Consider the following 24,049-nt stretch of genomic DNA (forward strand, 5'->3'; position numbering starts at 1 on the left):
GAGGGTGTGTGTTAGTGTATGTGTGGCGCGAGCGAGTGAGATAAAGCGTGCGCACCGGTTACGTGTATTGTTGTTGTTAGCATCTGGTGCTAGCTGCGCTAACGGATATAAGGAGCTTTTTCAACAACAAGGTGGGGGGAGAGTCCTCTCCAGTCAGACTGAGAGACTGATAACTACAGCTCAGGTGAGGTAAAGGACTCTCTGAGTGTTTAGATAGTTAACTTAGTCTAAGTTATCTCTGTGGGTCTCAAACGGTTTAGTCACCATTTATGTAAACACATATTTCCATTTGAGGGGGGAGTGATTGGTAAAATAAGCATGAATAATAAAAAAATAAATGTTAACTAGGTGAAAAAAGGCAAGATAAACTATTAAAACTTGTTGAGAGCTAAAACTAGTCTTTGCTTCTGCCTCAACGAGGAGCAGGGGCAGAGGAGGGAGACAGGTGAGGCTGGTTCAGGAGCACACACACTCACAACTATAAATGAACCAAAAACAAATAAATAAACAAGTTTCAATGTTTTTTCATATTGGTTGGTATGTTATTGGTTATGGCCATGTTTTTATGATTTTATGATTATTTAAATGTATACAGTTGTGTTTCATATGGGTGTAGTCTCTTTATTTCCCCCTCAAAATGCACCAGATTGATGCATTTAAGTCCAACATTTAAAAAAAAAATACCCCAGACCCCCCTATAGGATTTGAGGTCCACCCCCACTTCAAATATGTTCACATAGGTTCCTAAATAGATTTTCACATTTTTTAAAATAGTAACCCATGTCCATATGTTTATTTTTGGGTAGTAGATTTAGAGGGCTATCACATTTATTTGTGACAAATAATTGACAAATAAATCCAGCAAAATGGCACAAAAAACTGGTAGTGGCCTGGCTGGGTGTATAATTCCCGGCCTGACTTATTGTCCCAGTCCGGCTCTGGGCGGGACTAAGTCTCGAGGAGGGAAATAAGTGAAATGAGAAAGGGCCTAAGTGTCTCTTAGTGAATGTCCTGTACTGCTCTTACATCTCATCACATCAGCTATTCCTTTCCCTCTTGGATGTTCTTCTGGACCCTCAGAGAAAGAGAACATGGTGAAGCAGTCCTGTCTCTCAGGCATGTCCTTTCCTAACAGAAATATCAAAAAACATATTATTGCAGAGCAAGTGTGTTATTTAAAGGAATGGTCCACTCATTAGATAATTATTCCAAACTTCAGTATTTAGTGAAACATTATGTTTAAATCATACCCTGAAGAAATCTGCGATATTCCCCGGTAAATAATGATTTTATAGCTCTTTTTTATCAAAACCTGTATATTCCGCCTGGCCGCCGCCATTTTTGCCATTTTCAGTAGTCACGTGATGGTCGTGACGTCATCCATGCGTTCACTTTGTCAACACACGGAAACATGGCGGAGTATTTAAGTTCGGACTCGTCAGCAGAGGAAGAAGTTTTGACCAATGTGAAGAGATTGGATGGGGAATTCAACCATACATATCAGTATGACAATACGACACCCTCTGTCCTTAGACCCTCACATCGTACAAGGAAAAACTTCCGCAGAAAACCCCCAGTTTAAAGGGAACATGGGAGAAACCTCAGGGAGAGCAACAGAGGAGGGATCCCTCTCCCAGGACGGACAGACGTGCAATAGATGCCGTGTGTAAATTGAAAAGATAATACATTTGCAACATAGGTAGTCCAAATGTTTGGGAATAGGTAGTCCAAATGTTTGGAAATCCATGTGTATAATGGGAAGATGATATAAGATACTATATGTATGCATGTAGTACCACCCTTGCTAGCGATTCCCTCTCTAGTTTAGCATACTCAGCTTCGTTGTTCCTGGCCATAGAATCACGATTTTATGGGGCCGGAAAAAACTGGGGGGAAATACACACTAGCCGGTACTACGCTATATGGAAAGGCCACCAAAAACTGGCCTGGACGCTAAAGGACGTTAAAACGGGGCTAGCCGCTGCAATGGAAATGCGCTATAACATACCTTATTCTTACTCCGAGCACAACTTCTGCTCCTCCGTCGCTTCACACTTGCAGAGGGCGATTTCTCAACTGGCCGAACTGGTGTCCTGGTCGGTGATGACACCAGAAAGACCGATGGTACTGCATCTCCATTAAGTAATGGTTGTTCCATAAATCCCATGTTATGTTTCATCATACTCTCAGAGTAGTCGTCCGGAAATTTGAAATGTTTGCTGCATACATGAGCCTGTGAATCTTTCGGTTCGGGCCGGCCACATTTCGCTAGCCACTGCCTCTGAATGTACTTCTTACGCTTACCTTTTGGCAACAGATGGAACCGAGCATTCCGTGGATTGTTCCTATCAGAATTGTGGTAATATTTCGCGATACAGTGAGGCATATTTGAAGAGAGAAACTACAGTAAATAACATGGAGATCAACGTGTCTTCGAAAACCAAACGCATGGTTTACGTCACGTCCGGAAAATGGCGGCGCCCACAGTGTTGATGTTATTTCGGTATATAATCAGTTTAAAATCACTGATAATGTCATCGGATTAAAAAAAAGAAAAAAAAAGCCTGGCAGAGACTGGTCTGTTTTATCGGATGATAATTATTTAAAAATGAGTGTCATGAGCATACCATTCCTTTAAGAAAGAGGTGTGTTTGTTTGTTCAGGGGCTATAAATATAATGATTTTTTTATTTTAATGTGTTTTTTAAATCCAACAGTGTACTACAAAAATAGTCAGATTATGAATAAACCGTTCTAAATTCATCAACATTGAAATAAATTTATTATTAAAATAATATTTAACTGTTATCAAAACGTAGTGCAACTGTAGAAGCTTGCTCTGTCCGGTTGTCTCACTGAAAGACAAAGGGTCGCAGTTCTCACCATGTTCAATAATATTTGCCTTAAATACATTGAAATGTGAAAGTTGAACAAAAAAGTGATGTTGCTTGGTAAAATGTAAATGTAACCTTTAGCTAAGAAAGTGCACTCAACATCACTGATGTGTAGGTGATCTAGTATTCAGTCATGTTTAATGGCATGTGTATCAGTGTATTAGAGTCATTACTTTATGCATTCTTTGTAAAGTATGAAAAAGGTGTACCTTGGAATCCGTGCTGAAGATCTCTGCTGCTAGGAGTCCAGATCTGTCTCTCCTCCTCTGGTCCAGCCTGTCTGGATCACCTTAAGGACACTTTTAACAAACAGATGTAAAGTTACATGTGTGGGTTACAGACTTCTTTACATGCAAACTACTTTTTATCTTCTTTTAAAAACAGGTCATAATCTTATTGGTATACTTAAGAAATTGCTGGATATCACAGTCCTCATACTGTATCAGTTTGATTGAGTATTATTGTGTAGGTCTTTTTTATTTTACTGTTACTTTGGATGAGTTTTTCATGAGTCAGTTAAATTAATTTGTTTTCATATGCCATATTCATATGCATCACACACACATAAGGGTAAGACACAAACCTATTGAACAAATGCAATGGATAAGCTTAATTTTCACTGAAGTCACACATAACGTCATATCTAATATTTAAACAAATAATTTCCTTGTCACTAAAGCATTGACTACGCTATTCATCATCCTTAAATCCTTAAATGCAGGCATTAAGTTACATGTTCTGTTCTACAGCCACGATAAGGCTGTTTCTCAACTGTGAGGATAATACAATTAAAAGAGGCATTGGTAATAATAATATTAAAAACAACAATGTTTGTGTCGTTCGTCGGATAGGCGGTTAGCTGCAATAAATAACTCCAGTTCAACAAACCATATTACAATATCTAATGGATATATTTTAAAGATACACACATTTCATTGTGAGGTTGATTTAATATACACTGCTCTCTTCAACAATACGTTGACGTTAGCTAGTCTATTGTATGCTATAGTAGAGCATAGCGAATTTAAACGAACCTTAACAATGCATACAGTAACCTAACTATCTAACGTACAAGGATGACCTTATTTTAGCAACCTCGCACAGAAGCCTTTTGGTATACAGTAGCATCCCACTTACTGTTATACACTCTTGGATGCTACGCATAGCATCGTTAGCACAGATGGAGCAACGATTGCTCAAATGTTAACCCAACTCTAAACATTCATTAACGTTAGCTTAATAAAAACACCAGTAACATATCATAAGTACTTTATGCAGGGTTGACTTACCGAAGAAACTGCATTCACGGTCGGTCTATTTTAACCGCAGATAAATCCTATATTTGCATGACGAATAGTCCACCAGGAGCCAACACAACAAACACGGCCGAGTTCAAGTAGTGTTCTCCTCATGAGCTGAGCCGCTGTAGCATCACGGAGCCAATGGAGCTAGCAGTGAGACAGAGGAGCCAGGAGAAGCAGTCCTGTTGTCATGAAGGGGGAATCTATACAGAATATGTTTTTGTGGATCCAGGCTAGAAACATATTCATTTTCTTTTGTTAAGTTGGACATTTTAACATAGGGTCTACGGGAATTGCTCCCATATGCATCCGACGTCGCCTACAGTTTGCAGCATTGAGCTTCACAGCACTGTCCCCCAGAAGTCGGGTTGATTGCATTCGGGCTCGATTGCTTATCCTGTCTGAGTAGCCCAGATGATGCTCCATCGCAATTTTTGATGTCGAATTTTATACACCGAATTTTTTTACATCGAATTTTAAACACCGAAATATTTGACGCCGAATTTTTTTCACTTGAATTTTTGGGATCTGAATTTCAACATTTTTATTTCACATAGGTAAATTCGGAGCAAAAAACATTCAGATACATGATTTTTAAAGTAATTATTTTCAATGCTATAAATGCGGTGTCTGATAAAATTCAAATACTTCTGTCTCTTGTTTGCTTCCATACAATGGAGCTAGCAGTGAGACAGAGGAGCCAGGAGAAGCAGTCCTGTTGTCATGAAGGGGGAATCTATACAGAATATGTTTTGTGGATCCAGGCTAGAAACATGTTCATTTTCTTTTGTTAAGTTGGACATTTTAACATAGGGTCTACGGGAATTGCTCCCATATGCATCCGACGTCGCCTACAGTTTGCAGCATTGAGCTTCACAGCACTGTCCCCCAGAAGTCGGGTTGATTGCATTCGGGCTCGATTGCTTATCCTGTCTGAGTAGCCCGGATGATGCTCCATTGCAATTTTTGAGGTCGAATTTTATACACCGAATTTTTTTACATCGAATTTTAAACACCGAAATGTTTGACGTCGACTTTTTTTCACTTGAATTTTTGGGATCTGAATTTCAACATTTTTATTTCACATAGGTAAATTTGGAGCAAAAAACATTCAGATACATGATTTTCAAAGTAATTATTTTCAATGCTATAAATTCGGTGTCTGATAAAATTCAAATACTTCTGTCTCTTGTTTGCTTCCATACCCTATCCCTTAACCCCGTGACGTTTCACTCAGAGGTCAAGGAATAGACGATAGGGTTAGAATTTAGGAGCTGATCTTTGGACTATTCTACTGCAGCCCAGACCTGGCGTCAACTTTTACATTACGGTATACACACTACACAGTCGGCAACTTCAGTCTGCATAAAGTTAGCAAGCCAGCATTGCTAATGCTATCGTGTCTAGGTTAAATACACGCTATTATATTAATCAATGTCAACAGCCATGCGTTGTACATCCGATTGACAACAGTAATTTAAATAAGTTGTTAAACGACTCTTGTATTAATGGGCATGTTGTAATTAGTAACTACACTTCTGTGAGCAGTGGTACAGAAGTCATACAGCATATATACTGTATACACAGAGGTGGGAAGTAACTAAGAACATTTACTCAAGAATTTTGAGATACTTGTACTTCACTTGAGTTTTTCCATATTTTTCTACTGTGTACTTCTACTTCACTACAATTCAGAGGTAAATGGTGTACTTTTACTCCACGACATGTGTTTAATAGCTTACCTTTAGTTACTTTACAGATTTGGTTAAGATGCCTATTGGTTACTGGTGGCGTTTTATGAGTTTATGTTTATCAGTTTATTTGTTCATATAGACACCTAAAGTATATCATATATTATATGATATAAATATCTTTATGTGAGATAAGGGATCGTTGCTCACTCTGATATGATAAAGTGTGTTATATGCTCCAGGAAGGATACAGTATATTGTTGAATATATATTCAAGCTAGCTATATACTGTATATAACATTACATTAATTGTAATTCAATATACATACATCAATCATATATGGATAAAAGGACAACTTCACCGTTTATGAACATGATGTGTTTATACATGATTATATGTGTAGATAACCTGTGTAAAATAAATAATGGTTAACATGGTATCAGTGTTGTTCGCTTTGCAGTGTAGTTCTCTCTAACACTTGCATTGTTATTTTACTTAAAGTTTAGATGATCACTAAACCTATAAGCCATAACGAAATGGGAGATGCAGAATGGACGGGCTTTGGCCTTCAGGAGGGATAAACCTGCTCCAAGGAAACGGAAGTGACGTGACCTCTGTCAGAAGGTAAACTATAGAAACATATGTACCTATTACTTATTATTCACATATGATAAGTATATTACTGGACATTTACAATTTACTGGTGCAAATATTATCAATCAAAGGATTTACACTGAGTGACTCACTCCAGACTAAAACATAATGTTGATAGTTTCAGATTAAGAAATGCCTCAGGCATACATTTGATATCACACCCCCAGTAGTTACCCCCAGAGCCCAGCCTCCTCCCTGTGGTCTGCCAGGAGCCCCCAGAGCCCAGCCTCCTTCCAAGTAGTCTCTGGGTGCTGTCCATGTACGGCAGGGATATCCTCTCCCACATGGACCATATCAAGGCCAGCATCACCTCCACATTTGGTTCCACCTTAAAGATGGACTCAACCAAAAAGGTCAAATATAACGTGACTGTGTATTTGATTTCCATGTTTGTTAAACTCTCTTATAAACAATAACATTAAAAACTAGTTTTTATTATAAATGTGTTCGGTTACAAATCTTGAAACATTAACTGCTATAGATCATTTCTAATAAATGCCTCAACTTCGCTGTTGTCACATTCCAGATCACAAAGCATCAAAGCAAGGTGGAGATGCAGCTGTTCCCTGCTCCACCCTCTGGCCCTCAGGCAGTGGCGTGCACAGACATGTATAGGGGCAGGTGCTCAAGAGAAAAAAAAGGGCACCTTCTGAGTCGTCGTGGCGGTCTGGCGGCCGAAATTGTGCGCGAAAATGTGCCGGATAATGGCGGATTTTGTTAGTTTATTTTCGGTTTTTGGTTACTCCTTCCATCTCTCCCTCATTTTGGTCATCATCAGATAGCACTGTTTCTGAACATGGTGCTGCTCTGGACTCTGACATTTCTGCTTCATCTGTGTCTGACTCAGAGATATTTTCTATGGATTTGTCTCCCTCATCTTAGATAGACTATTGCAGGACAGCAGGGGGCTGCTTCCCTGAGCTTGCTGTAGCTGCCTAGAATACAAACAATATAGAATATGATGTTTATTTCAATTATTTGGGTAAGGCAATGCAATGCATGACAACATTAAGACTCACCAGACTTTAACTGTCATGGCCAAAATTCAACACCCTACCACATAGTTGTTGTTTTTTTGTCATTTGGCAAGTAGCTTCATGTCTGATTTAGTATCACCAAAGCACTTAGTGTGGTTAAAAAAAATAAAATTATATTATTATTATTATTATTATCACAGTTCAAATCTGAACATGAAAGGGCTCTAGACAGACAGTTTGTCCCTTAACATGACTCTGACCTTTCTTCTTCATCGTAATCATTGATGATGGGTAAGGGTTCATCAGGCACATCTGCATCCTCATCTTCCTTGCTGGTAGGCTCAGGCTGCTTTACCCAGGAGAGCAGAGAGCTGCTTCCCCGGGCTGCTTGCTGTAGCTCTCTTTGTTTTTCTTTTCTTATCCTGTCTCTTCTTGGCATTATTCTACAAGTGGTAAATGCAAATGAGCTAAATCAATGTACTGCTCTGCTGTGCATGATAATTAAGGGTTAATCTCCTAGAAACATTTAACAGCAGCATTAATGTAAACCTATAAAGTTACTAGGCTACTACTTATATTGTACTTTTTGAGGCATTTTTACTTTACTTGAATATTTCCCATTTTCAATACATTTACTTCGACTCCACTACATCTCAGATGCAAATATTCTACTTTTACTCCACTACAATTATTTGAAAACTTTAGTTAGTTACTATGTAGATTTTGATTAAGATTATTACACAACATACATTTAATCACTTCAGCCCTAGCATAATGACGCATTGTGAGCGTGTAGATCTGCTATTTTCAAAAGTGCACAACGAGACTAAATGGATGGATGCAAGAAAAGAAGTGAAGTTATAGTTTAGTTTGGCATCTGATTTAGGGGACTAAACAATACACTCGTTGTATTTGTTACCTGGTGGTGGTTACTTACTTGGTCGTCACTAGGGCACTTTTAGTCGTGTTGCTGCGTGCTGCTGCACCACACACACCCGCCGTGGCCTGTCTGACTGACTGACTCTGCGCGCTGCGCGTTCACGTTGAGAGCAGGGAAGGGAGGGGCTGCAGCCAGGGCACGTACGGGAGTGCCGCGGGGCACGTGTGGGGATGTCTGACAAAATTACAACGCGCATTTGGGGCATTGCTGTATATATTAGAAGCTTTTAATCCAGAATTGATCGATGTTACCATGAGCCACATACAGTACACTGTAAAAAAAAAAGAAGTAAAAAACGAACTTTCAAAAGGGCACATTGCTGTCCAGAGGGCAAAACGGGCAGGTGCTCAAGCACTACCTTGAGTCTATGTGTGCACGTCTCTGCCCTCAGGTGGAGATGCAGCTGTTCCCTGCTCCACCCTCTGGCCCTCAGGTGGTGATGCAGCGCTTCCCTGCTCCACCTTTGGGCTCTATGATATTTACTCCAGTGAGCTCACAGGTTCCTGTCCTGGTCGCTGCTCCACAGGCTCTGAATGCCAGCCTCTCTCTGCTTTTCCTGCTCATAGTCCTGCTCCTGCTTCATACAGCCAAACACTGACCCGCAAAGTACTGCCCAACACGTGTGGAGGTGTGGGAGGTTTGGGACAGCGGACACTGGACACAGCCAGTACAGGGAGTAGTGAACTACATTGTGCCAAAGGAACAGTGGTTGGAGGACATAACAAAATGTATATCCCCCCACCAGAGGCATGGACACTGGACACTTATTTATGTATATAGTTCGGTGTATAGTTTGATAATGATTTATATATATGATATGTATATATTTGATTAAGTTTATGATAATGTTTATTTTATGTTAAAACTCATTTAGAGTGTTATCTTTGGATACTGCACCTTACTTACTTGTATGGGTTGTTTTACATTTTATTAAGTTGAACTACTTTAAAATAAAGATTTGGTTCTATCAAGTTCGTGACTGTCCAATAATTGAGTGGAGTGCTATGTTTAGAATTTCTCTAGGTTTTCTCTTTGTTTGTTAAAAGAAATACATTATAACACCAATACCTTCTTAGTTCATATTAAATGTAATGGTTACATTTAAGTATTTATCCACAGCACACAAACCATGGCGCTTCAATACAGGTCCATATTGGTTACTTCAAAACTATCCCTGATAAAGATATAATAATAATAATTGTATGTAATAAACTTGAAAGAAGTAGATCTACTTCTTTCAAGTTTATTACATACAATTATTATAAACATAACACTTGTGTTATGCAGTTAACTATTAACACATGTCTATTGAATATTATATATTTCTAATAAATATTAAGTAAAACGTATCTTTTTTTTAATCAACAAACACATACTTTGTTGGTCTTTATTAAAGTACTTCTGTATATAAATACTTTTACATGCTACAGAAGGGGAACAGGTAGCAAGAGAATCGTTTTTTTCTCCTCTTTTTCTCTTTCTTCCTCTTCCCCCTTCTTCTCCTTTCTTCCCCCCCCCCCTTGCAAGACTATTGTTCCCCAGCTTTGGCGCAGAGACCAGAGACCATAGACCAGTGACCAGCAACTGGCGGCCCGCCAGACATTCTCATCCGGCCCGCACGACGGGGGTGACTGTGGCGTTGGCGGAGTGGTTACTGCGTTCGCCCCCCACCCATTTCTTTGTGTACAACGTCTCGTGAGTAAGGTGCAGTACCGGAGTCCAACAGAGAGACAGCAGCTGCGGGACAGTAGACTGCGTACTGCGAAACCTTCCCTCCCCTGAAGAAGAAGAAGTGATCCTTCGTTGTGAAGAGTCTGGTTAATGCGCTCCGTACCACAGCAGTAGCCCCGCTGCGACAGAGTCCAACAGAGAGGCTGGAGCTGCAGGACAGTAGCCTAGAAGCAGGGTTGGGTTGTAACAGAAAACATAACGGCGTTACGTAATCAGAATACAAAAATCAAGAAGGCTAACTGTATTCAGCTGGCGTTACATTTGAAAAACGAGTAATCTGATTACAGTTACTTTCGTAAACCTGAAGTGAATACATTTTGAAATACTTATGGGAATTATTGGTGGAAAAGTTTCCTCACAAAATGTAATATTCATTACCGGCAGAACTGTGTCCACACTGCACTGAGCTGCAGCGTGTCTGTGAGCGAGAGAGAGATGCAGCGTGTCTGTGAGGCCCCGCCCCCGCACGCAGAGAGAGAGAGATCTCTTTTAAAATATATTGAAAGTTAGAAACGGAGATGGTTAGATAAAATGTGCAAGATAACGTTTATGTATCATTTCTTTATTGTCGAAATGATGACATTTCATAACGGGATGAAATCAAAGTGAATGTCCTGCTGCTGCTGAATGCATGGGGCAAGTGACTGGAAAAAGTTTTAAAAGTTATTACATCGTTTCAGATAATAACTCATTCTATTTAGGGGCGCCTTCCAAAGCACGCAAGGACACCTTACAATTCATAACATATTCCAAGGAAAGGTTTTAAGACAGTACAAAGAATGCAGTCCGGGTGATGTTTTTTATGTGGGGTGCAGATGAGAGAGCTGTCAGAATGACACCAAGATGTTGTGTTTGAGTTCTTGATAAGCCATGAAAACAGTAACATAAGTGTCTCCTGTGCACCAAAACATACCCATCTGTTATGGAAAAAGAAAGTATTCCAAAAGTAATCTGAATACTATTTATCAAATTCTGGGCTATATAAAAATCGCTGGCCCGCGATAGTGTCTATTGGTTACATTTCGGCCCTTGGACAAATGTAGTTGGTGATCCCTGCCATAGACTGTATATATAAAGGGCGAGACACTTCACCCCCAAATTGCCCCTGTGGGGATTGCCCACAGCAGGGGCGTCGCCTGGACCTGGAAACATTCGGGGCTTAGCCCACAGTGGCGGCGCTACAGTCAAATGTTCTACTGCAAGACTCCCCACACGCACATACACAATTGCGCCATCTGGTGTCACAAACGTGTGCCTGCATTAGCTTTGTTACGGCAATGGATTGTGGGAGATTCTCAAAGCACGTGAGGATCTCTTGAGGGTAAGGTGCCTGTATTATGTCGGTGGACAAAATGTATGTTTTTATTTTATAAGGACAATAACGTACTGTTGTGTTTGTTTAGTTTAATGTTAATTGTTTAATGCTCACAGTCACAGCAACATGTTTTGTGTGATTGGCTATTTGTTTTATATGATTTATCAACGTGATCATCAAAAGCTAATCTGAGCACCAGAACCCAGCTCACGTGTCCTTTTATGCTGTCCATTGAAATGCAGGTATGTGAGTTTTGTACACCAGTTTATTTATGTGTAATGTTTCACATTGCTCCACATGATGCCTTGACTACAAAGATGATGTTTCTACGCTTCTTCCTCTGCGTCACAGTTTCGGGAATATCAAGACCATTGCACAGGGCCTTGGTCTTGTCATCGACCTCATGTACTTTCTCGTTACTTTGGTAATTTTTCAGTGTGTTCTCAACTGCTGTTTTGTAATCTACTGCCTGTACCTAGTCAATTGTTTCTTTCTGCAGGTATTTGTGCAGCCCTGATGCCCCTTTCACACCAGCGCCTTTTCAGCTCCGGCTCGGAGCTAGAGCCTGAAAAGCGCCGGGTTTTCCAGTTCACACCGGAGCTGCGCCGGCTCTTAGCTCCGGAATCCGCTTCATTTCCAGCTCCAAAAAATTGTCGGTCCAGAGGCAAGAGCTTTGGAGCTAAGAGGTGACGTCGCTTACATCTCTCTTACGTCGAGGCGTGCAGGAAACTAAACCCACCTCCCATGGGTCGACTGTTATGCCTGCCTACAAGCAGTGTGCCTATAAACACACTTTATAAAGTCAGGCAACACTAACCAGGCTTCGTGTGATTCTGTTTATTTGTGCCTTACTTTGACCATCCGTTCACTGTTATCGATCATTGTGGAGAGAGGCAGACGTGTTGTTTTGTATTATTGCAGCTATCGGATGCAAGTAGTCAGTTTAGCTTCGGTTGCTATGCTAACATCACCCGTTTTATACCAGAGACACTTTCATAACAGCGTTGTGATACCAAACAGTGTCAATTCAGACTGACACACATTCACTTAGGCTAAGGGGAACTGGGGATATGCATCAGCTGCTTGTGTGAGTCGGACAGTGAATACTTTAGAGCGGCCGCTGCAGTGTGAGCTAACCGGGAGCTAACGGGAGAATAAACTCCCGTGGAAGAGCAGCACTGCAGCGGTCGGTAAATGCTGCAGAAACACATTAATAAACAATGAACCACGGCACTCTGGAGCAAAGTATAAGGTTGGAGAAGTCGTTATTCAATTTATTCTGGCTTCGTGTGATTAAAAGCAACACGATCATCGACCCGACGCTGTTGTTGTTGTTGTGAGCTTCCGTTGGGGAGCAAATCAGCGATGTAAACGGTGACGTCATGACGCAGCAAGGGCAGCTCTGGGGCGCCAGTGGGCGGTGTGCACAGAGCGGGAGCTGAAAAGGGAAACCGGAGCTGAATCAGAAAAGCTCCCGCTCGGAGCTAGAAACTGAAAAGCGCTGGTGTGAAAGCCGCATGAGTGGTTGAGAGCAGTGTCTGGAACATGACAGCATGTAGATGGTACTGCATGTTCAAAGCTTGCTTTCCAGTCCCTTTGCTAGAGGGGCTGAAAGGCTCCCTAAAGTCTTGATCAAAGCAGGGAGGTCTTTGACATGCCCAGCGAACAAGTTGTTTGTCCCCTACCTCTAGCTGTTTCTGAAATGTTTGCAATCTCTGATGGTGGACAAGAGACGTGGAGAAGAAAGAGTAGAGACACTCCAGGAGATCAATGCAGGTATGTGAGTTTTGTACACCAGTTTGTATAAGTTTAATGTTTCACATTGCTTGTGAAAAATATACTACCACTATACGATCACTGATGTTTTGTTGTTGACTGGACACTTATTTTGTAAAAGAGATAGCATGAGAGGATCTCTTAAGCAATGCAGCTCACGTGTCCTTTTTATATGCTGTCCATTGAAATGCAGGAAAGTAATCACCAGGTCTGAGTGATCTGTTGCCGAGGGGACACTACACCGGAGTTACATAAGCAGAGATAAAGTGCTATTTTGGGGGGAACTCACCTCCTCTGGGGTCCCCCAGGAAGATTTTTTTAAATGATGAAGTTAAAAGCATCAATCTTGTGCACTTTGAGAGCAACATCAAGAGATATGGATACATCTCTCAACACCCATATGTCAAAAAGAAATCAAAGAATCAGAATCATAAACGGGTTTATTATTTAAAAACACTTCATTTTCCAATTAAATCATAAACGACGTCAAATTATTAGAAGTTGTTAGTAATCAGATTAAACAGAAAACAGGGATGGAAGGAGGAAATAATAATCCCTCATCTCTTGCTGTTTGCGGTTGAAATTATCTCTTTTGCTGGCCAAACATGCTGGATGGAAAGCAGTGATGTCTCACTTGCCTTGGCCCTGTATCTGCAGTCCCTAAATCAGTCAGGTTACCCATTGACTCTCGTCTGTTCTGGTGTTCCTGTTCATTGTTGTCTCCATTGTCGTTCTTGTCTGTTGTATCTCCTTCTTGTATGTCCCTTTCTCCTGTTCTCCATCCTCTACTCCGTTTGGCTCATCTGTGATGACTGTGGGTAAACACAAACAAGTATGTAAGTCAATCAGTTTCCAGCTCTGTCAAATAAATGAATTTCAAGTTACACACATTTGTCTTCATTAAAATGAGTGTCACCACACTGTCACAAAATGTAATACTAACCAATTGAAAATAGTTACATGTACATTGGAAACCTCTTGTAAATATCACTGTTAAGAGTAGTTATCTGCCAATAGGACAGAATCATTCCTATACAAATGCAGTTTGAGTAATTCACTTAATATATTCACTTAAAACTTTAATATAGTCATTTTCACTTAATACTCTAATATAGTCATCTTTCTGCATTCAACACTAAGGAAAGCTGTACAATTTGACATGATGAGGAAAAAAGGCCTCCGACAATGCAGATCATTTTTGGATCATATCAATTTTAAGATGCGGGTCAAGGCTTAATATTTGGGAGCATAGTGTCCCTTGCCCCTTTCAGGAGCCCCACTGGATTAGCTTTGATCTGAAATATGTGTATAACAAGCTTGTTAGCTGGCTGTCCATCTCATAATGTTCACATAGAAACTAGCTGTCAATAGGAAATATCAATCAGAAGAATTATATTTTCATGCAAAATCTGTCACAAAAAGAGGTTGCACATTTAAATGCAGGTGTTGTTATGGCAACGTCAGTGGCCAGACAGCCACATTTACTGCTGCAAATACGTTCAAACATGCTGTCGACACGTAAAGCAGTGGCAACTATGCCACCATTTCAGCTGACTCTTTCTCAGAAATACCGTCACATAACATCCATATATTTCAGTGCTAGGTTGATGCTTAGCTAAGCTAACTATGAAACACACACTCAGGATCAACTACTGTAAGGTAGCTTCTAGCTTCATGTCGAACACAGACAGTAAGTCAACATTTCCCAGAGAGCTTTCTTTGAAATCACCAAGTAACGCTAAAAAAACACAACATTTAGATTGTATGACAAAGTGTTTATTTAATATATCTGGCTAGCTATAGCTACTTGCTAACGGTTTAGCTTACCCCCGCGATTCAAAGTAACGTCAACGTAGCTATAATGTATGCTTTGCTTACATGTTGACATAACTTGTAAGTTTACTGACAGGTACATACCTTGTTCACCTGGCTCAGGTGGTGGCTCTGGGGTTGTTGTGTGAGCCACCACTTGAGAATTGCCGCCTTTTTAATTAAAGAAATGTCTAATGTCCATCTTCAGAATCTCCGCGTCCGGGGCTGACAGTTTAAAGTTTAAACACTGTCACAGAGGAGAGGTACGTACCTGTCAGCCAATAAAACACGTTTATTTCCATGCAACTCTCTGATTGGTCTGGTGGCGTCGTCTTGCCTCTGTGTTGCATTCACTGAACATGGGAATTTACAAACCTGCCGTCCGTCCTATAGGTAAAGTAGGTTAATGTATTATATTAGTGAGGGAGAATTTGTCCGGGGGTAAAGAAAAAACATCCGGGGCTACAGCCCCGGATGCCTACCCCAGGCGACGCCCCTCAGTATTGAGTATGAAAGTCGCTTTGGATAAAAGCGTCTAACAAGTGCCTACACCCACGACTACGCCCCTCAGTATGAGTATAAAGTGTTCTGGATATAAATAATGCTTTCAATTACAATATCCTCAGAGGGCCGTACAAGTTATTGACCTCTGCTTAAAAAAACTAAAATCACAGCCCATTCATTTCATTCTGTGCAAAGAAAAAGCAACCTCTTAATCCAGATATCTCACCATGACTCGCGTATGCATGCACGTGCACGGTGTGGCGTGACCACCAAAACAGAAAGATAATTATGGACACAAGATGTGTGCAAATGTATTTAGTTTCCTATCCATGTGAACATGGTTTAAGTGGGGGGAACCTAACCTCCTCTAGAGGGGTCCGGGGGGCATGCTCCCCTGGGAAGATTTGTTGCACTATGAGAGCAACATTAGGAGATCTATGGACACATCTCTCAACACCCAAACAGAACTGTAAGCAGATTTTCTTTTAATTTATGGATATTTGACAAATCACTACCCTTTCAAACTGTATTCTTCTTTATTAATAACTGTCATATAGTATTTTATACCTGTTTACTTTATTCTCTTGTTTTTTTTAGAACTATAATGATCATATAAAGATGTGCCTTTACCTCACTGACTGTAGACAAAGCTTCTTATATTCGTTAGCATAGCTAGCTAACCAGATGCTAATTATAACAACACAGTTATTGACTGTCTGATCAGTATGACAGATGAGCAGATCGCCACTGGGCTTTCAACTAAGACACAGACACGCAGAAACTGCGGCATGTGTATGGACTTATCGGTACTGCAATTTCTGAAGTGCTGGAGTGGCGTGGCGTGGCGTGGGGAACCTCCGGCCCACCCCTGCCGTAGAGTCTCACTCTGAGCGAGTGCTGCTGCAGCTGCTCTCGGCTTCGTCCATACTAATTAATTAATTCATTCATTCAATGCTCGCCGGTTCCGCGGTTCCACATTGTTTGTTGTGAGGAGTCTGATATATTTAGTATATTTATATTTTAGTGCGACAGCCAGGGGTGACAGGCGCGTACGCGTCACAGGCAGCTTGCTGTTGCCAGATTGGGTGGTTTTCCGCATTATTTTGAAGCCTGTTTACGGTGTGTTTTAACTGGGTTTTCGGCTGAAAGGCATATGAAATCTGGCACACTTTTGAACGCCGTTATAATACAGTGCTGAGAATGAACGCACTTTTGAACGCCGTTATACAGTGCTGAGAATGAACGCGTTCTCAATTACGTTCATCTAGCGGAAATACAGTACGTTCAGTTCACGTTCGCCCAAAATATGAACGCGTTCATGAACGATCGTTCATTGAACGCGTTCAGGTACATCACTGCTAACAAGTAACATGTAATATATTTTAAAAATACAGGTTTAATATCCAGAATATAGTTTTATTTATTTTGTATGTGAGAACATATCATGGAAAATATGCTCATGATGCTGTGCTACACACTCCGTTTCATTAGATGGCGGTATTCACCTTAAACGTTTATTTGTATCCCGCATAAACGAAATAGAAGAAGAACCTAACTTTTTTGACGTCAACATTTTTGTGATTATCCTGGCGCGTCTTCAGTCTGCCGAACAGGTAGCTATGTTAAATTAATTGTAAACAGATGTATTGATGTTTTAAACAATAATCCGCTCTGAGTTTACTTTCGGAGGGACCTTAGATAGGAAATTACGTAAGACGTTTAGTTTCGTTGCTAACACAACTGATTGTACTAGCTAACATCGGCTAACGTTTTCTCAGATCAAGATGGTAAACCGTTCAGAATTTCCGTGTTAGTGTTAACCGCCGATCTGGGAGAAGTTTGCTTCTGGTTTGCATGATAGCCTATCAGAGTTTGGGTTTTGAAACACATTTCAGCATATTTGGTATGTTTGTTAACCACACTGTAATTGATATATAACACAAATGCAATGCTTAGTTAGTGTTGAATACAAAGTTAAGTAGATACTTCTGTCCTTATGCAGAAACCAACGTTAGCTATGGTTCGTTTCCTTCTATTATGTATACAGTAATACACTGGTAAGTCGACTGCACTATATTAATGATGTTGTGTTGATCGACTTATATTTAATATGACACTAGCAACATTTTCATTGTACTATCTTGTAAAGTAGCTAGAGTGGCTGGTTTCTATCTCGTCTTTGGCTAAACTTCCAGATCCAAAATCAGATAGTCGTAACGGTTGTTGTCGTCACAAGGTAATGTATTAGTTATAACATTTACAAGCAGAGAGGTAGCCTACTTTGTTTATATTGATCATGTTTTGCGTTTCTCCTTACGAGAACAACTCTTCCACTAAGTGACGCATCATGAAACGTGCCAGAGGCGGTGTCGGTGATGGTGAGGAAGCTCCCCGGCAGAATGCCACTGCAGGCCAGAGGAAATCTGACCAAAGTGACGGGGACAACAGTGGTTGTGACCTCGGCCAAGCTGACATGCAAGACGAAGACGATAACCCGGGGATCCGGAGGGAAATACGGAGCAAGTACAGAGAACTCATCCAGTCAGTGCAACGTGAGTAAACCTAGGGTCTGGCAAGGCAGTATAGATAGGATTCTGTTGGCATGTCATTAATGTATTTCGTTCTTGTGTCCCCCCCTCCAGAGAATAGGGAAGACATGCTGAGTCCCTCCAACAACAAGCTCACAGAAGTTTTAGAAGAGGCAAACAAACTTTTTAAAGATGGTAGGTGTGACACAACCACAATCTAATGCACACCTGTTGCATGACTGGACTGCAGGGAAATGCATTCCAAAATGTTTTTCTCCATCAGAGCAACATCTTTAAACCAGCATCTGCATTGAAATAAAACATGCATGCGAAACACATGTACTGTGATGTTATATTTGAAACAATTGAACCTATATTTGTGCGTGTTCCCTGGCAGTGCGGCAGTCGAGAGAAGCTGCTCTGGATGCCCAGCTCCTCGTTGTGACCTCAGACCTCGGCAAGGAGAAAGCCAGCCAACTTGCCGCGGAGGGCGCTGCTTTTGATCCCACTGCTTTCACTGAACACCTTGTGAGTTTATTATTTATACATGTTATTACCGCCAAAGTTCAGTTCAGTAGGTTCAGTGATCAAAATGGCAGCTGAGGAAAAGTTGTTACCTTCATACATTGTTGATAGTTTCTTTCTTTGGTTATAAAAAACGTACATCATTTCTCTTATAATATCTATAAAACTGAGAAGTAGGTTTGTTTTCAGATCTTTCAATAAACCACAGTCAAATACATATATAAGACCATGTGACATAAACAGAAAGATAACATTGCAGCTACATTGTTATAACAACATTCACGGGTGGTATGTTTCAAATCTTGATGTGTCAATGTTATGCGACTCTCTGCTCTAACTAGGACACTTGTGTTATATAAAAATCTCACTTTAAAGTAAATCTGAACGTGTCTTTGTCTGAAACAAGACAGGACGTTTATTTTAAAACACAACATCATTTATTGAAATGGTTTTTCCTGTACAACAAACAGAGACTTAGCAAAAGAAAGATTCAAGAAAAAAAGGAGGACATAGAAATTAACATGAAAAAAAACAACTGTAAAAAATGTAGAAAGTCATAGGTAGTGCTGCGTACCGGCAAGCCGAACCGGTACTGGACTTGTAAAAAGTTTCGGTTCAAGTCCGGTTAAAACCGGAACGTCGGGAACCGGTACTTGGACTCGCAAAAAAACTAGCACTTACGTATATTCTGGTGTCCGTGGTTATTTAAACATTCCCTGATAAACGTTATTCAGCGTCAACACATGAGTGCTAATCCCAGTGTGCTCAGTGTACAACATCACATGTCATTTCACCTTCGATTCACGGTTTGAAAACGTAGCCTTTCGCCACATGCTAATGCTAACCGGAAGTGAAGAATTTTCAGAATAAAAGTATTAGTTAAGTTAATAGTGTGAACTTCCGTTTTATTCAGAATAAAACTGATTTAAATTAAATAGTGTATTTAATTCAAAATTACGCCATATCAACATTGATTTTAATTTCTAACAGTATGTATGTACATCACTATGTATGTAGTATGTACTGTATAATGTACACATGTAGAGTTGTAGAAAATGTACAGACAGTACACTCTGCCTGTACAGTCAGTCACTACAGTGTAGCCTATACTGTATAGTAGGTGTGTAACAGTGTAATGCGTATAGTCTACTCTACACTCTACCTTTCAGCAACGTTTTAGGGATGTAGGCTCAGTCAGCTCAGGGACTGGTTGGTTACTTTAGTTTGGTGAATGAAATAAATGTTTGAACTTTGTAGTAGTTCACTGTAGTTGCTGTCATAAGTCATTTGTAGACTAAGTGGCAAAAAGTGTTTTTTCTACATTTGTACTTTGTAGAGAAATGTAGACACAAGTTGGAAGGGAGCGCAATAAACCTGACGAGTTTGAATTTGAGTTGATTATTGTTAATTTTAAATTGATAATTAGCTCACAATAAGTTCACTTTAGTTACTCACACAACTTGACACAAGACATGGGTTCAGGTCCGGACTTATAAGTCCGGACCTGAACCTGAACCTCTGGACTTGAGTCCGGACCTGAACCTGAATGTGAGTCCAGGTACGCAGCACTAGTCATAGGGCTGCCCCCAAATAGTCGACTAAACGTTACTCGGCTAACATAAAAATGTTTTCATTAGTGTATTAGTTGAAGTAAAAAATGAAAAGAAAACGCCATCTGTGCGCTGTGTGTGCGTTGATGAGTTAGTCCCTCACTCTTTACTCTTTGCCTGGTCATTAAGTCAATTAACTGAAACCATTTTGGGAGAAAAATAAATAATATTTATAATCATAACATTATATACGTGCTACGATTAGTCGACTAATCGCCTGAATACATCTTTAGTTCAGGGCAGCCATAGAAGGTCAATATGTTAGTAATGTGAGTACCAAGACCGAAAACGTTGCAGTAGTCATGTGGAGATCTTTTCTCCTCTTCTCTGACAGCTGTCCTACATGGGTCTGAACCGACTGAACGACGGGGAGGACGAGCAGCCGATCGGAGACGCTATTGGCTACCTGCCTCCGGATGCTTGGCACAAAGTGGCCCAGAGAGCAGAGAGCTGTTTCAGGGCAGCCCCCTCCTTCCACTACATGTGAGTGCCTCAGCAGGCTATGTGTCAATAACAATTATAAGAAATAACAGAAGGGATCACAAAATGTTCGTAAAATTAAAAGCTGCTGATTTGAAGTCTGTGTTGAATGAACATCAACCGTTTTCAGAAGATAACCCGATCTCTTTCAGTTTTCGAAAACTCAAGACTTAGTTACCTCACTCCTGTTGTTCCACTACCTTTTGTTTAGTAGCCTTTAGGAAAATTGCTCTTAAGTAAGCAGAGATGCAGTGTTTATGTCTAATGCTTTTATTGTGAAAGGGAGATTACAACATTTTTAAAGCAGAGCTCATACAGAACTAATATAGACAATGGTGATGTAACCATTACTTAATCCAAAAGTTGTCTATTGCCACTTTAAAGATGTTTATTATTACTATAATTGTTTATAACTCAAGTATTGCGTCTTTGCTGGGTTTTTATTGTTAATAGTTCTACTTTCTCTCCCTAAATCTTTCATCATTGTGGGTCATTTCATCAGGATGGGCTCGTTCCATGCAGAGCCGCCTCCTCCAAAGCAAAGGATGGAGCGGCAAAGGAAGGCCCCCGGCAAAGAAGTCAAAAGGATAATGCCTACTCAGGTAACTTACAGCCCCATGGATTTATTTTGGATAACGATACATCTTTATCTAAAAGTAACATTTTCAGTCAATAATCTTTCAAAACACAGCGTTTTTGATTGTCATGTTAATGTTGTCTTGTCAGCTGAAGAAAATGGGAGGCTCCCATCAAGAAGCGACAGAGAAAGAGGTGGAGAGGATCCTGGGATACCTGAAGACGTATTACCAAGATGATCGTGAGTTTAAAGCCGACCTATATGATGTTTCTTCATCGTGTGATTATTATTCGCTCACGTGTCTCTGCTTCTGTCACAGCAACATCCCCTATATCCTATTACGAGTTTGTCATCGACCCCAAGTCGTTTTCCCGGACAGTTGAGAACATTTTCCACATGTCCTTTCTCATCAGGGTGAGCTTCCTTAGCTGATGTTTGGATTAACGGAACTTCTCTGCCCTCTAGTGACCGTTACCAAGTGTGACAATTCTGTTTGTGTTTCAGGATGGGCTGGCTAGGATGTATTACGATAATTACAAATTACCTTGTATAGGTAAGAAGATTTCATATTTTGATGTATTATTCTGACCAATACAAATGTCTCTAGATAAATTACTTAACCAGCGTTCTGTGTCTTTGTTTCTCAGCTCCAGTGGAGGAGGGAGAGGTGGAAGCTGGAGGATCAAGCATCCGTAAACAGTGCATTGTCTCCATCAGCCCAAAACAATGGAAGGTTAGCAAGTTTTAGCCTGAAAACTGAGAATATACATGGCTAAAATAAACGTTAACTCTTTTTGTTATGTCATAATCATGATTTTCATTTTGTCAACTGTTATGTTGTTTTACCCAGGAACTTATAGAGGGCTACGACATCAGGGTCACAATGATCGATCCTTCAAACATGCAGCCTGAGTGATGGACCCTGCCGCCTTTCTTTTAGTGGAATTGTTAGAAATTTGCAACGGTCAAGATCACTCTTGTAAATACATACTGTAGTGACTTATTTCTGTTGCACACATTGATTTAATCTGAGTTTTTTACTGTTTTTAAAGTTTGAATAATAAAAGGAAAACAAGGAGAAAGCTGGTACTGTTTTAATTAATTAATCGGAATATGACCTATATTGCTGTCATTTGAATGGCTTTAAATGAGGGTTGGGAAAACCTGGGTTAAACCTTGCACATTTAAATATTTGAAATTGTTGTGCACTAGAACAGGGGTTCCCAAACTTTGCCATGCCAAGGACCCCCATATAGCATTACCCTCTGGTGGGGACCCCCCTGTTGCAATTAAAAAAAAAAAATGATGTGTAGCCTACAAGTGCCTCGCGATGGAGCATGCAGTGTGTTTTGGGGCCTTCTGCCTGATCAAAGCTGTCACTCCGCTTTTTTTGCCTGTCATAGCCCCACTGCCCCATCTGAACACACCCACACAACGAGACCAGTCAAGTCCGTTTGAGTTGATGTACTCATCTAAAACTTGGAAAATGTCTCTTCATGTGGTCCTACCTTCCAGTACTTTGTAAAATAATATTTCCTCAACAAAGTTGTCTTCTGAAATAAATCTGATGTATGCAAGCAATTCTGCGACATTTGCTACATCCGTGCTCTCATCCAGCTGCAGAGCGAAACTTTCACTTGCTCTCACTTGCTCCAAAAGCTGAGCAGATACTCAGTTTCACTCTCATAGCGGCAGCTCGATTCTGATTTGCTTGAAGGGCGGTCGTGTGATTCAAAAATATTAAAATATTGGCATCAAAGGACACAGATTGATAGATATGCAGTTATTAATAACATCCCAAAAAAAAAAAAAAATCCTGTTTCCCTCAAACTTTGCGTGACCCCCTGGCGGCCCCCCGGGGGGTCGGGCCCCCACGTTGAAAAACTCTGCACTAGAACAAAGAGGCATGTATGAGCATTTAAAGACCATGACCCACAGATGTGCAACTCATGACAATAAGTCACAAGTAGAGATTGCTTTATTTGAAGGTCTCACAAGGTTTGAAAAGGCAGGGAACAAGTGGCTTACAGTAGCATGAAGCACAACGGTTGGTTGTCCCGATATCTGTGTTAATCAATCAATCAATGTTTATTTATATAGCCCAATATCACAAATGTTACATTTGTCTCAGTGGTCTTCACAGTGTGTACAGAATATCAGTATGACAATACGACACCCTCTGTCCTTAGACCCTCACATCGTACAAGGAAAAACTTCCGGAGAAAACCCACAGTTTAAAGGGAAAAATGGGAGAAACCTCAGGGAGAGCAACAGAGGAGGGATCCCTCTCCCAGGACGGACAGACGTGCAATAGATGCCGTGTGTAAATTGAAAAGATAATACATTTGCAACATAGGTAGACCAAATGTTTGGAAATGCATGTGTGTATAATAGGAAGATGAATCCACAAGGATATCCATCCAGGACCTATGATCCAGGACCACAGCCACGACTCAAGATCCAGGGCTCGCGATCCAGGACACAGGACCGCAGGATCATCCATGACTCCGGATCCCAGCGTATATAGACACCAAAAAGAAAGACATTTGGGGAAGCTGGGTTAATCGGAACATGAGAGTACACAGGTATAGACAGAGAGAGGGAAGAAGTAAGATGTCCCCCGACAAACTAAGCCTATATCAGCTGAATCTAATCAGCCCTAACTATAAGCTTTATCAAAAAGGAAGGTCTTAAGCGCACTCTTAAAATCGGATAGGGTGTCTGCCGCCCGAAC

The 24,049-nt window shown here is 40.6% G+C and overlaps 1 protein-coding gene and 1 long non-coding RNA gene across 3 annotated transcripts; one reads left to right on the top strand and one right to left on the bottom strand.

Annotated features, from left to right (window-relative positions):
• Nucleotides 1-13,701: 13,701 nt before the first annotated feature.
• Nucleotides 13,702-15,328, bottom strand: LOC139435249 (uncharacterized). Its single transcript, XR_011644540.1, has 2 exons — nucleotides 15,197-15,328; nucleotides 13,702-14,091 (listed from the first exon to the last, which is right to left on the bottom strand). It is a non-coding gene; the product is annotated as an uncharacterized lncRNA (long non-coding RNA).
• Nucleotides 15,329-17,067: 1,739 nt separating this feature from the next.
• nsmce4a (NSE4 homolog A, SMC5-SMC6 complex component) lies at nucleotides 17,068-22,397 on the top strand. Of its 2 annotated transcripts, none has more exons than XM_034101071.2 (11): nucleotides 17,068-17,208; nucleotides 17,916-18,147; nucleotides 18,238-18,318; nucleotides 18,521-18,651; nucleotides 20,593-20,741; nucleotides 21,241-21,340; nucleotides 21,465-21,555; nucleotides 21,635-21,729; nucleotides 21,820-21,868; nucleotides 21,963-22,048; nucleotides 22,166-22,397. In XM_034101071.2, exons 2-11 carry the CDS (start codon nucleotides 17,943-17,945, stop codon nucleotides 22,229-22,231), a joined length of 1,053 nt encoding a protein of 350 aa, XP_033956962.1. In that variant the 5' UTR covers nucleotides 17,068-17,208; nucleotides 17,916-17,942; the 3' UTR covers nucleotides 22,232-22,397. The 2 variants fall into 2 exon arrangements, with proteins under 2 accessions (XP_033956962.1, XP_033956961.1); XM_034101070.2 differs by having other exon boundaries at nucleotides 17,934-18,147.
• Nucleotides 22,398-24,049: the final 1,652 nt, after the last annotated feature.

Source organism: Pseudochaenichthys georgianus, chromosome 15 (genome assembly GCF_902827115.2).
Source record: "Pseudochaenichthys georgianus chromosome 15, fPseGeo1.2, whole genome shotgun sequence".
Lineage (NCBI taxonomy): Eukaryota > Metazoa > Chordata > Actinopteri > Perciformes > Channichthyidae > Pseudochaenichthys > Pseudochaenichthys georgianus.

Coding starts and splice junctions, on each gene's coding strand:
- nsmce4a (XM_034101071.2), top strand. CDS start 17,943: ATGAAACGTGCCAGAGGCGGTGTCGGTGATGGTGAGGAAGCTCCCCGG. Junction 21,341..21,464: donor AAAGGATAATGCCTACTCAG/GTAACTTACAGC, acceptor TTGTCTTGTCAG/CTGAAGAAAATGGGAGGCTC. Junction 21,730..21,819: donor ACATGTCCTTTCTCATCAGG/GTGAGCTTCCTT, acceptor TTTGTGTTTCAG/GATGGGCTGGCTAGGATGTA.